The sequence below is a fragment of the Dendrobates tinctorius genome, unplaced genomic scaffold (assembly GCF_039654945.1).
Source record: "Dendrobates tinctorius isolate UK_male_01 unplaced genomic scaffold, ASM3965494v1 ptg000046l, whole genome shotgun sequence".
NCBI classification, from domain to species: domain Eukaryota; kingdom Metazoa; phylum Chordata; class Amphibia; order Anura; family Dendrobatidae; genus Dendrobates; species Dendrobates tinctorius.
The window spans coordinates 78,632,499-78,646,837 of record NW_027361714.1 but is presented as its reverse complement, the minus strand read 5'-3'; the positions used below and the strand labels follow the sequence as shown (position 1 = coordinate 78,646,837).

At 49.9% G+C, this 14,339-nt stretch overlaps 2 protein-coding genes across 6 annotated transcripts in view; both read right to left on the bottom strand.

Moving 5' to 3' along the window:
* The window catches only part of PPIL6 (peptidylprolyl isomerase like 6), a 252,837-nt gene that overhangs the window by 165,970 nt on the left and 72,528 nt on the right, over nucleotides 1-14,339 (bottom strand). The gene's annotated exons all lie outside the window — the stretch shown is intronic.
* The window catches only part of ZBTB24 (zinc finger and BTB domain containing 24), a 43,755-nt gene that overhangs the window by 15,643 nt on the left and 13,773 nt on the right, over nucleotides 1-14,339 (bottom strand). For 3 of the 5 annotated variants that reach the window (XM_073576022.1, XM_073576024.1, XM_073576023.1), the window contains exon 5: nucleotides 12,870-12,953. The exons of the other annotated variants lie outside the window; for them this stretch is intronic. In XM_073576022.1, coding sequence (XP_073432123.1) covers nucleotides 12,870-12,953 — 84 coding nt within the window. The remainder of the gene's footprint in view (nucleotides 1-12,869; nucleotides 12,954-14,339) is intronic. 5 annotated transcript variants of the gene reach the window in all.

The following is a 14,339-nucleotide window of genomic DNA, read 5'->3' as shown; positions in this document are numbered from 1 at the left end:
GTTGGCTCTATATGAGACCTGTCGGTCCCTATTCTGGTTGGGGCGCCCTGACACGGCGGAATTAGCCGCTGTCGTCCACCCAGGGATGCGAAAGGCCCGAAAAACGCGCCTGAAACTGGTGACAAAACGGCGGTTTGACCTTTTGTTGAGGAAGAGAAAACGCTCTTGCATCCGTCGGAGATGAGCTGATCTAACCTCTCTCCAACCAGATGGCCACATTGGTATGCTAGCGCTGTCACTGTCTTTGAGGCCGAATCGGCCCGCCATGCCCTAAACCATAGAGCTCTCCTAATGGAGATTGCATTTTCGGCTGCAAGTGCCGCACAGTTGGCTATTTGATTTACGATTTCTGATACTTCAGCTGGTAGGTCTATGTCTTGCAAGGCTCTATTCAATGATTCTGACCAAGAAATCATGGCCTTGGCTACCCACGTTGCTGCAAACGAGGGAGAGAGTGCTGATCCCGACTGAGTGAGCCAAGTTCTCTATGAGACGATCTGTGGGATCCTTAATAGAAGAACCACTAGGTACGGATCCATCGTTGGGGATTCTGTCCACTTTTTACGGAGATCCGGGGCCAAAGGATACCTCGCCTCTGTGTCGTTGCACTATGTCCTCAAATTCAGGGTGAGTGCAAAATACCCTAGGGGGACGCTTGACTCGCTTAAATGACACCTTAGGGCCCAAAGCCAGAGTGGAATCATGAGCAATCCCCAGCGTCTGGTTGACTGCCTCAATGAGACTGTCAACCGTTTCCTGACCCCCCCGGCGTATCCAGGTCAAGGGGTTCGTCCGAGTCGTAGTCTGAGCCCTGCTCGCTATCGACTGCTGGTGACGGGGAGCGAGAAGCCGAGCTCACGGATGCCGAGGCACCGGATGAACCGGGAGACACCATGTGGGTTCGTTTCCCCCGGGTCTGCCTGGAGTGAGAGCGGCCCCTGCAGGCCGGAGGCTCCTGTGAGGTAGAGGACCCCTCTAAGACAGGCGAGCCACTGTCCCTGTCCCTATCTGGGGCCTGAAGGGACTTGATTGCTCTCGTAAGTGAAGCCATGGATTGCGACAGTGATAACGTGCATTCCGGGGGACCTGGTACCCTGGGCTCGGTCGCAGGGGAGGGCTCCTGGGCGCAATCGGACTCGCAGGCTTCGCATACTCGCTTGGTCTACGCCTGTGGAAAAGCGGACCGACAGGAGATGCACGCAGCGTATAAAAACGTATGCATCTTAGATTTTCCTGACATGCTGTACCTGTCAGACATCCGTGCTGAAAACACCGCCGGGGGAGCGCGCTCTTTCTCTTAGCAGCACTCTCTGTGGAGCTAGGGGGCAGCACTTACCCCAGTCCTGTGTCCCCTGTGTCCTGGCGTGCAAGACGCTGCTTCATTCTGCGCACCACACTGCGGGCGGGCCCCCGGAAGAAAGGGATCCTGGGGGCGGTACTTCCAAGTGCGGCCTAGCTTTGGCCTGGAGCCGGGGCCTAAATTTCTTCGGCGTCCGCCCAGGCCACGGGGGGCGGGGCCGCCGTGACGCGACGCCGGGGACTTCCGGCAGCGGCCTCGATTTCACCATCTGCCCAGGGGCCAGAACCAAGGCTGGGAACCGATCCGTTCCTTCCAGAAGCGCCCATCTCTGCTCACCCGGGAGAAGTTAAGCGCCGCTGCAGGAGCCCTCCCCGGCCATCCTCCTCCGTCCAGCTCAGGTAGAGGGGAGGCCATATAACTCCATCTAACCCTTTGCAGGGGAGAGGAGAGGGACCGTCTGCCGCCTTGCCGCACCGCAGTCTTACCATTGGTGGGACAGTGGGGACCGCACGGACTACACTTGTCCCTCTGTGCAGCCTAGGGTTTCAATACGCCAGGGTGGACAGGGCTAAGTCCGGCATCATGACCACCATGCGGGAGAGGATATGTGGAGGGACACTCACACGTGCTTGCCCGTTGTAGGTTGGGGGAGATCGGCCCCTTTCAATAGGGTCCGTCGCCCGTATCTCACCTCCGTGATTTGACAATATCCCACGCTGCGGGAGAGGATACCTTGAGGGATACTCACATGTGCTCGCCCGTTGTTGGTTTGGGGAGATTGGACCCCTTCAATAGGATCCGTCGCCCCTATCTCATCTTCATGCGAAAAAAGGACATCGGGACAAAAAACCCGTTACGGGAGAGGATACGTGGAGGGATACTCGCACGTGCTCGCCCGTTGTTGGTTTGGGGAGATCGGACCCTTTCAATAGGGTCCATCGCCCCTGTCTTATCTTCATGGGGAAAAAGAAAAAAAAAAAAAAAATCAGTCTGGAAACAGACAGACGTGTGCCTCCAACAGACACTAAGCAAAAACTGGTTTCTGCCCGCAGTCGGGGCGAGGGTGTATACGGCGGCGGAGGAGCTAACCTCTTTTTTTCAGTGTCAGCCTCCAGGCAGCAGTAGCATACACCCACAGTACCTGTGTCCCCCAATGAGGCGAAGGAGAAAAAAAGAGTACCGTATATACTCGTGTATAAGGCCTCTTTCACACTTCAGTTTTTTGCATCAGTTGAATCCGCCAAAAAGTCAGACAAGCGGATCCGTTGTCAACTGATGTGAACGGATGGCACAGGATCCGTTTTCAGACGGATCCTGAAAATGAGGAAATTTAAAGGAATCGCTGGGAGGGAGGGGGAGGGGGAGGGGGGGAGAGAGAGAGAGAGAGAGAAAGAGAGAGAGAGAGAAAATATTTTTTTTTTCCTTTTCATCCAGCACCCAGAAAGAATTTCGGGTTAAACGAGTGTCTGGAGGATCCGCCAGAGAAAAAAACGTTGCAAGCTCCGTTTTGAAATCTTTGAGGATGGAGACGGACAGCAACTTTTGGCGGATCCTCAAAAAAAACGGATGCAACGGACGGCAATCCGTCACAATCCGCCATTAATGGAAGTCAATGGGGGAAAAAAACGGATCCTCAAAAAAAATTGAGGATCCGTTTTTTTCAAAACCTGGCGGATTGTGACTGATTGTAAAAAACTGAAGTGTGAAAGAGGCCTAAGCCGACCCGAGTATAAGCTGTCCCCCCTAATTTTGCCACAAAAAACTGGGAAAACTTACTGACTCGCGTATAAGCCTAGGGTGGAAAATGCAGCAGCTACTGGTAAATTTCAAAAATAAAAATAGATACCAATAAAAGTAAAATTAATTGAGACCTCAGTAGGTTAAATGTTTTTAAATATCCAACTTGAATCAGGAGCCCCATATAATGCTGCACAAAGGTTAATAATGGCCCCATAAGATGCTCCATAGAATAATATGCCCCATATGCTGCTCCATAAAGGTTATGGCCCCATAAGATGCTCCATAGAATAATATGCCCCATATGCTGCTCCATAAGATGCGCCATAGATTATGCCCCCATAAGATGCTCCATAGAATATGCCCCATAAAATGCTCCATAGATTATGCCCCCATAAGATGCCGCTGCAAATAAAAAACAAAAAAAACACTCACCTCTTGTCCCTGGGGGCCAGGTGTCGGGTCCTAAGCAGGCGGGGACACCGGCGCGCTATGAGGGTCAAGTACCGTGTCGCCGCTGACTCAGGACTCGGCACCTGAGATATTTACCTGTCCCCGGTCCATCGCTGCTCGCCGCTGTCGGCCAGGTCCTCTGTCAGTGACTGTTCAGGCAGCAGAGGGCGCGGCGCGCACTATGTCACCACGCCCTCTGCTGCCTGAACGTCACTGACAGAGGATGGGGAGGACAGCGGCGAGCAGCGATGGAATGCAGACAGGTGAATACTGCATATACTTACCACCTCCTGGCGCAGTTTCTGCAGCCCCGCTTCTCCCACGGTCTCCCTTTCTTCCTTCAGCGTCACGTGGTACCGCTCATTAAAGTCATGAACATGCGCATATTCATGACTTTAATGAGCGGTACCACGTGACAGCTGAAGGTAGGAGGGGAGACCGTGGGAGAAGCGGGGGGGCCTGCAGAGACAGTGCCGGGGGGTAAGTATGATCTGACACCCCCGCTCCCCCTCCGACCCCCTGGCGTATATGACTCGCATATAAGCAGAGAGGGGGACTTTCAGTCCCAAAAAAATGGGCTGAAAATCTCGACTTATATGCGAGTATATACGGTAATTATGGAGTTTTGACTTTTTACTCGCTACGCTGCTACGGGCGATTCCAAAATATGTGTATGTTTGATTTTTTTTATTGTTTTATTTTGAATGGGGCGAAATGAGGGTGATTTGAACTTTTATATTTTTAAAAAAAAAAATTTTTTTCAATTTTTGGCATGCTTCAATAGACCACCGGGTGGCGCTCACAGCAAGCCGGCAATGACAACCCCATAGAGGTCTCCAGGAGACCGCTGGTGGTCATGCCTACGAACTGGTGACCTGCAATCACGTGATGGAGGTCACCGGTGGGCGGATTTCCGGCCCGATGTTCAAAACAGCTGACATATCCCGGGAAAGAAGTGGACTCACCGCTGGAGACCACAATAAAGGGAGGAAGTCTGACGTCAGTGCACTATTACTCCTGACGTCGGAAAGGGGTTAAATAAATGTGGCATTAACAGTGTAAGACATGCAATGACTAGAGATGGGAGGACACCTGGATGTTCGGGTCAGGCCGAACAGTTACAAAACGTTTGGGTACCAGAACAGTACTCGAACCCGGACCACATTCATTTGAATGGGGGCCCTGAACATCCAGTGTTTGCCGCACTCTAATGCAGGCCAACACCACTTCGGCTCAGCGGTGAAATCATCACCACCGGTCAGGCGCAGATCCCACGCTGTCAAAAAACGGTGTGAGCACGTAGCTGTGATCAGAGGTATAAAGTTTACTTCTGGTCAGTGGTGTCAGGTGATGGGACTACTGCTCCCATCAGCAGACGCCTGCTGCCTCTAATAACAGTGAGAGCAGGAGCGGCTGATGGGAGTATTCATCAGCTGGCTCCTGCACTGCCGTTATAGCCACGAGGAACACCACCTTCCAGGAAAGGTATGTGAACAAGACATCCTGTAGTGGTTCAAATGGAGATTCCTGCAGAACGCTTAGGACCAGGATAAAGTCCCAGGCGTCCAGGGGGGCCATATAGGGAAGTACCATGTGGGAAACCCCCTGGATGAAGGTTTTTACCTGCAGATTGGTAGCGATCCTGCGCTGGAACAGGACGGATAAGGCAGAAATCTGCCTTTTGAGGGAGCTTGGAGCTAGGCCCGAGTCTAGGCCGGTCTGGAGAAAGGCTAAAATGTTGGGGATGGAGAATCTCAGCGGGGAATAACCGAGGTCCCTGCACCATGTGAAGGAAAACTTCCAGGTGTGGCGGTAGATACGAGCTGAGGTTGGTTTCCGGGCGCTAACCATTGTAGCGACCACGTTCTGGGAGAACCCGGCCTGGGTCAGAATCCAAGATTCAATGGCCACGCCGTCAAACACAGGGCCCCTGAGTTCTGGTGGCAGATCGGGCCCTGGGAAAGCAGGTCTGGGCGCTCTGGCAGCAACCAGGGGACGTCGGCGAGTAGCTGCACTAGATCTGCGTACCATGCCCTATGAGGCCAATCTGGGGCAACCAGAATTACTGGGACCCTCTCTGCCTTGACCTTCCTGATGACCTTCAGAAGTAGTGGCAGCGGGGGAAATAGGTACGGGAGACGGAACTGGGTCCATGGCAGAACCAACACGTCCACGGAGATTGCCTTTGGATCCTGTGACCGAGTGACAAACATGGGCACTTTGCCGTTTACCCTGGAGGCCATCAGGTCCACATCCGGAGTTCCCCAATGTTGGAAAATCTGCCGGAAGACTTCAGAGTGGAGTGACCACTCCCCGGACGCAAGACCCTGCCGGCTGAGGAAGTCTGCTGCCCAGTTCTCTATGCCCGGAATGTGGAATGCCGAGATCACAGAGTGGTTTCTCTCAGCCCAGCGGAGGATATGCTGCACCTCGTGCATGGTCACCCTGCTGCGGGTGCCCCCCTGATGACTTATGTAATCCACGGCCGTGACATTGTCCGACTGAATCCGAATGGGGCGGCCTGCTAGAAGATGATGGAAATACTGCAAAGCCAGCCGGATCACTCATATTTCTAGAAGGCTGATCGGGAGGCGTGATTCTCGAGACAACCAACTTCCCTGGGCTGTATGGTGGCGAAAAACCACTCCCCAGCCGAGGAGACTGGCGTCGGTTGTGACGACCAACCAATAGTTCGGGGGAAAAGGCTTCCCCTGAAGAAGGGAGGAACTCGTTATCCACCACCTGAATGCTTGACTGACCTTCGTGGACAACCGACACCGGTGGTCGAGAGTAAACGGGTTCTTGTCCCAAGATGCCAAGAGGGCGAGCTGCAGGGGAGGAAGATGGAGTTGGGCAAACTGAATTGCTTCTATTGCTGCCACCATTTTCCCTAAGATCCTCATGCAAAAACGAATGGTACAAGTGACTGGTTGGGGAAGTGTCTGGACTCCCTGCTGGAGGGCTAGGGCCTTGTCCCGAGGGAGAATTACCAACCCTTGGGAGGTGTCGAAGATCATCCCTAAAAAGGAAATATTCTGAGGGAACAGGGGATGACTTTTTCAGGTTGACTAGCTACCCTAAGCGGGAAAGTGTACCTTACGTGATGTTGACGCTTTCCTCGCATGCCCGAAACGAAGGGCCCTTGACCAGGAGGTCGTCCAACTATGGCAAGATGGATAGCTATGCCACTGGAATGCAGGATGGAAATGACAGCCGCCATGACCTTTGTGAATACTCTGGGGGCGGTGGCTAGTCCGAAAGGCAGGGCTGCAAACTGGTAACGTAGGTCGCTGATAGCGAAGCGCAAAAATCTTTGATGTGCGGGAAAAATGGGGATGTGCAGGTAGGTGTCTTGGATGTCGATAGAAGTCAGATATTCTCCCCTTTCTATGGCAGATATGACCGAGCGGAGACACACCATCCGGAAATGTCTGACCCTGACAAATTTGTTCAGAAGCTTCAGGTCCAGAATGGGCCCGACAGCGCCGTCCTTCTTGGGGACCACGAATAGGTTGGAATAGAAACCTTGAAATTTCTCGCTTTCCAGTACGGGAATAATAACTCTGTTGCACAGGAGTGATTCGATGGCTCTGAGTAATGCCCGCGCACGGGTTTCCACCTTAGGAGGACGAGAAAGAAAAAATCGTCTTGGGGATGTTTGATAAACTCTAACTTGTATCCCGAAGACACCAGCTCTCTTACCCATGCGTCGTGAACGACGGTGAGCCAGACATGGCAAAACCAGAGCAGGCGGCCGCCTACTTCGCTGGTGTCGACCAGAAATTGCCCTGAGTCATTTGGCTGAGAATCTGTGGGACCTAGATCCCCTCGATTTGGGCTGGTGGGATCGCTTCCTCCCCAACGGGTTGGCTCTATACGCGATTTGACGATCTCTGTCCTGATTGGGTCGACCTGAACTGGCGGGAGTTGGCCGCTGCTTAACGAAATGGCTGCTTAACCCTTTGATTAGGGAGAAAGCTGCCCCCCCCCCTGGGGTGTCAGAGATGAGCTGGTCTAGCTTCTCACCAAATAATCGGCCGCACTGATAGGGCAAGGAAATTAGGGATTTCTTGGAGGTTGAGTCTGCCTGCAATGTCCTCAACCACAAAGCTCTCCTAATGGAGTAATCTCCGGCCAAAGCGATCTGATTTGCGATCTCAGCTACCTCAGACGGCAGGTCCATACCCTGCAGGGCTCTGTTCAATGACTATGACCAGGAAACCATGGCCTTAGCTACCCAAGTTGCAGCGAACGAGGGAGAGAGGGCTTATCCTGACGCTTCAAACACCGAGCAAGCTAGGCTCTCTATGAGTCGGTCAGTGGGGTCCCTAATAGAGGAACCATTAGACAGGGATAACAGGGTCTTAGAGGCCAAACGCGACACGGGTGGATCTACCGTCGGGGATTCTGCCCACTTTTTACAGAGATGAGGAGCAAATGGGTATCTAGCATCGAGCGCCTTCTGCCCCAAGAAACGTTTGTCTGGCCGTTCCCTGTGCTGTTGTACTATGTCTTCAAACTCTGGGTGAGTGCAAAATACTCTATGAGGCCGTTTGACCCATTTAAATGACACCTTGTGACCTGAGGTCAAGGTGGATTCATCGTCAATCCCCAGGGTTTGGTTGATGGCCTCAATGAGGCTGTCAACTGTCTTCTGGTAACCTGGTGCATCCAAATTAAGGGGCGGGTACGAGTGGTATTCTGAGTTTTGCTTGCTATCGTACACTGGTGAAGGTGAGCAAGAGGCGGAGCTCATGGATGCCGAGGCACCAGATGTAACGGGAGACGCCGTGTGGGTTCGTTTCCCCCGCGTCTGCATAGAGTGAGAGCTCCCCTGCAGGCCGGAGGCTCCAGTGAGGTGGAAGATCCCTCCAAGACAGGCAAGCCACTGTCCCTGCCCCTATCTGGGGCTTGAAGGCACTCGATTGCTCTTGTAAGCGACGCCATAGACTGCGACAGAGAGAGACCATTCAGGGGGACTTGGTACACTGGGCTCGGTTGCAGGGGAGGGCTCCTGGGCACGTTCGGATTCGCAGGCTTCACATAACTGTTTACTTTGTGCCTGCGGAAAAGCGGACCGACAGGAGGTGCATGAGGCAAATAAAACAGCGTGTGTCTTGGTCCTTCTTGACATGCTAGACCTGCTAGGTAATATGCCTGCAGTCTGCAAGAGTGTATAAACTGAGCAGCTTAGATTAGTGCTGCCTCTGAGCAAAAAGACTGGCGCTGCAAGCGACGGGGGGAGGTGTGTAGCACTTACTCCAGTCCTGTGCCCCCTGGAAAGGCTGCAGAGGGATCTGCGGCTGCTTCCTGACTTCAAAAATGCGACCCTCGACGAGTGAGCGGGCCACCCGGAAGTAGACGCGTTGTGGGGGTGGGACTTCCTAGCGTAGGCCGAAGCTGGAGGTAAATTTCCGGTGCATGGGCTTCCGCCCGCCGCCTAGTGCAGGCCGAAGCCGGGGTAAAGTGCCGGCACCGGCCGGATGATACCGATACAGCATTGGGATTTTGCGCGCCGGGATGAGGTGCCCCCCCTGCGTCAGGCGCTTGCGGAGGCTGCCCAGTACTACGGGAGAGGACGCCGGACCGTCATACAGGCCAAGGTGAACGCCGTGCAGGAGCCCTCCCAGCCCAACCTTGCTCCCTGCACTGAACCTGCCAGGAACGCTTCAGCCACCAGCTTCGCCAGGTTATGGGGGGAGGGGGGCTGTATAAAGGACGGTGCTGGCACCCTGACTCCATCTTTCCCTCAGAGCGATGAGGAGAGGTACCGTCCGCCTCCTTCCATCACAGCCGCCTATTGCATTGGTGATGCAGTGGGGGCCACACGGACTGCACCTATGCCTCTGTACAGCCTAGGGTTTCTATACCTTAGGGTGGTCAGGGCTGCGTCCGGCATCGCGTCTCACGTCGCAGGAGAGGATACGTGGAGGCGACACTCCACATGCTCGCCTGTTGTTTTTAGTTGGGGAGATCGGACCCATTTAATAGAAAAAAAGATGAATGTCTTGAAAAAATCATGTATGCCTCCTAAGGACACTAAGCATGAACTGGGTTCGCCTTCAGCCAGTGCGAGGGTGTATACTGCGGAGGAGCTAACCTTTTTTTGTGTTCACTTAGTGTCAGCCTCCTGGCGGCAGTAGCATACACCCACAGTCCTGTGTCCCCCAATAAGGCGAAGGAGAAGAAAAACAATGTGGGGTCCCCCCCGATTTTTTACAACCAGTCTTGCTAAAGCAGACATCTGGGGGCTGGTATTCTCAGGCTGCTAAGGGGCCATGGGTATTGCCCCCCTCCACAACCTATAAATACCAGCCCGCAGCCGCCCATAAAAGGCGCTTTGCCCGGCTCTTCCCACTTGCCCTGTAGCGGTGGGATTCATATTTGTGGGGTTGATCTCACCTTTGTATTCTCTGTGGCATCAAGCTCATGGATTAGCAATGGAGAGGCGTCTATAACACAGCTATCCATTACTAATCCAATAGTTGTATTGTAAATACGCAGCCAAAATAAAGTATTTTATTTGAAATGAAACAAAATACACTTTAACTTTTATTTATAAATAACAAAACACACTTAAAGTCACCTAACGCCTAATTCCACTCAATCCCTCTTCTCCCGTAATTAAACTTGAATAAAAAAAAATACCCATCACCTATTTGCCGTTCTGTCTCACGCCATAATACATATCTGGGGATAAACAGCTTTCAACCTGGACTGTGCCAAGATGCGAGCGTCCAGGCTGAGAACCACTGGTGAATGAGCAGCTGCGAGCGCAGTGTCGTCATCGAGGTTACCGCAGGTCACTGAGGCTGCATTCCCAGCCGGGCTGAACTGCGGGGAGAACCCCGCTAGCACAGTGAGAATGTCTCACAATGCAGAGGCGAGTTCACCGGAGTTCACTGGGAGAATTCCACTGCTGTGAATTTGAACTGCGGTGAAGTTGCCTCTGTACCGTGAGACTTTCTCACGGTGCTAGCAGGGATCTCATTGAGGTCACCGCAGTTCAGCCCGGCTGGGAACATAGAGTTAGTGACATGCAGTAACCTCAATGATGTCACCTCTGGTCATTGAGGCTGCACTCACAGCAGCTCATTCATCAGTGGTTCTCATCTTGGACGGTCGCATCATGGCACCGTCCAGGTTGAAAACTGAATAATCCCAGATATGGACTATGGCGTGGGACAGAACGATGGATGGGTGAGGGATATTGTTGTTTTTTATTTTTGTTTTATTGCAAGAGACGACGATTTTACTGGAATTAGGTATTATCCCTACCTGTGTTTGTTATTTTTAAATAAAAAAGTAAAAGTGTGTTTTGTTTAATTTCAAATAAAAGACTTTATTCTGTCTTTACACTGCGTGCAGAATTATTAGGCAAGTTGTATTTGAGAGGATTCTTTTTATTATTGAACAACTATGTTCTTTTTTTAGATTTGGCTACCTTAGGAGGATCTCTGTTTGTGCAGGTAACTATTACTGTGCAGATTTATTAGGCAACTTAATAAAAAACAAATATATACCCAACTCACTTGTTTATTTTCACTAGGTAAACCGATATAACACAAAATTTAGAAATAAACATTTCTGACATTCAAACCCCCCCTTAAAAAAATAAATCAGTGACCACTATAGCCATATTTCTTTACGATGACACTCAAAAGCCTTCCATCCATAGATTCTGTCAGTTGCTTGATCTGTTTACTATCAACATTGCGTGCAGCAGCCACCACAGCCTCCCAGACACTGTTCCGAGAGGTGTACTGTTTTCCATCCCTGTAGATCTCACATTTTATGAGGGACCAAAGGTTATCTATGGGGTTCAGATCAGGTGAACAAGGGGGCCATGTCATTATTTTTTCTTCTTTTAGACCTTTACTGGCCAGCCACGCTGTGGAGTATTTGGATGCATGTGATGGAGCATTGTCCTGCATGAAAATCATGTTTTTCTTTAACAATACCGACTTCTTCCTGTACCACTGCTTGAAGGTGTCTTCCAGAAACTGGCAGTAGGTCTGGGAGTTGAGCTTCACTCCATCCTCAACCCGAAAAGGTCCCACAAGTTCATCTTTGATGATACCAGCCCATACCAGTACCCCACCTCCACCTTGCTGGTGTCTGAGTCAGAGTGAAGCTCTCTGCCCTTTACTGATCCAGCCTCGGGCCCATCCATCTGGCCCATCAAGAGTCACTCTCATTTCATCAGTCCATAAAACCTTAGAAAAATCAGTCTTAAGATATTTCTTGGCCCAGTCTTGACGTTTTATGTTATGTTTCTTGTTCAAAGGTGGTCGTTTTTCAGCCTTCTTTACCTTGGCCATGTCCCTGAGTATGTCACACCTTGTGCTTTTTGATACTCCAGTAACGTTGCAGCTCTGAAATACGGCAAAACTGGTGGCAAATGGCATCTTGATGCTTGATTTTCCTCAATTCATGGGCAGTTATTTTGCGCCTTTTTTTTGTCAACATGCTTCTTGCGACCCTGTTGAGTATTTGCCATGAAACGCTTGATTGTTCGGTGATCACGCTTCAAAAGTTTGGCAAGTTCAAGACTGCTGCATCACTCTGCAAGACATCTCACAATTTTTGACTTTTCAGAGTCCGTCAAATCTCTCTTCTGACCCATTTTGCCAAAGGAAAAGAAGTTGCCTAATAATTAAGCACACCTTATATAGGGTGTTGATGTCATTAGAACACACCTCTCCTCATTACAGAGACGGAAATCACCTGATTTACATAATTGGCAGTTGGCTTTCAAGCCTATACAGCTTGGAGTAGGACAACATGTATAAAAATGATGATGTGATCAAAATACTAATTAGCCTAATAATTCTGCACAAAGTGTATTTACTATATAACTATATGATTAGTAATGGATAGGTGTCTTATAGACACCTCTCCATTACTAAGCCGTGAGCGTGATGTCACCGGACAATACAAAGGTGACATCAACCCCACAAATATGAACCCCACTTGCCACTGCTACAGGGCAAGTGGGAAAAGTTGGTCAAAGCGCCAGAATTGACGCATCTAATAGATGCGACTTTTCTGGGCGGCTGCGGGCTGCAATTTTTAGGCTATAATATCCATGGCTCCTTACTAGCCTGAGAAAATCAGCGCGCAGCTGTCTGCTTGAGCAAGGCTGGTTGTCAAAAAAGGGGGGACCCCACAACGTTTTTTTTTTTTTAATTATTTAAATAATTGAAAAATAAGGCATGGGGACCGCTCTATTCTTGATAACCAGCCTTGCTGAAGCTGACAGATGAGGGTTGCAGCCCCCAGCTGTGAGCTTTGTCCAGCTGGTTATCAAAAATACAGGGGATCCCACACCAGTTTTTTTTTTTATGATTTATTTACAGCGCAGGAATTGACTGATTACCTATATGGCTACGGTAATGACTTTTCAGTTGCCTCTTTTGACGGTAGATTTTTCCACACTTGTCACAAGTAAATGATTTTTGATCTGTAAAGAAAGAATATAGTCAGCAAAAGCAGCAAGAGAGGCGATGTATAATATTTGGACCAATATTATATTTCTACAAGAGCTGCCACTGTCTGGCTGTATTCTCTCCAGCAATCATTACAAATCAAATCTCTCAAGCAGCGGTAATCATCAGCGGCCACTAAACAATGTATATGGCTTATTTCCAGATGCTGCCGGGGCATACTCCCATCAGCCGCTCCTGTTTTCACTCTTATTAGCGGCAGCAGACGTTGGCTGATGGGAGCAGTAGGCCCATCAGCTGACAATAGTGACTGAAGGTAAAATTTAATGTAATAAATTTTTGGCACTCAACTTGTTGCAAAGTGAAGATTTTTATTGCAGTCTCAATAATTATTAGACGTTTCGGCTTTCACATATAAGCCTTCATCAGTAAGCTGCAAATCAGATACAAATGTACAATACAAGTCAAAGCTACATGGTGTACAAGTGATTAAAATAACACTAATATAGTGGTACCTTACTATTGAGTGAGTAGTGACTTACCATTGATTTGTTACTAACTTAATACAATCATTGTTATGTATACTATATATGTACTCCTCTTTCTGTCACTCTAGATACATTACAGACTCTTTCAAGAGAGCAGTCTGGGTAGGTTATACACCTCTCCTCCCTATTTTTAAAAAAAAAAATTTCTAAAAAATTTTTTTTCTAAGAAATGTTTTTCCTCCCTTTCCCTATACCTCAACCCGTCCCACCCATCACTAGTGCACCACTATGGATACATTGTGTTATCCTCTGTATGTTATTTTAATCACTTGTACACCATGTAGCTTTGACTTGTATTGTACATTTGTATCTGATTTGCAGCTTACTGATGAAGGCTTATATGTGAAAGCCGAAACGTCTAATAATTATTGAGACTGCAATAAAAATCTTCACTTTGCAACAAGTTGAGTGCCAAAAATTTATTACATTATTATACTGGTGTGGGAACCTTCTTTTGTGCACCAACGCAGTAGTGCCACGATATATTTGTTAGGTAAAATTTATACCTCCGATCACAGATGCGTGCACTGCTCACGCTGTCTTGACAGCGTGGGTACCGCGGCTGTCTGACTGGCAGTGATGATTCTACAGCCGATCAGAAGTGGTGTTTGTTGCGTTGTCATGCGCATGACAGTGTGGTAAACACCCGGTGTTTGGGGGGGCCGAACTCGAACAGTAACATGGACTTCTGGTGAAGTCCATGTTTGTTGTCCGTGCCCGAATAGTAGGTGTTCGGTATGGATGCCGAACTTTACTGTTCGGGTTCGCCCATCTCTAGTAATGACTGACAGTCTTTTCTCCTGATCTACATGTCTTAGAGTTGACTGTGAGGGAGAGGGGGCTGAATCACCAAAA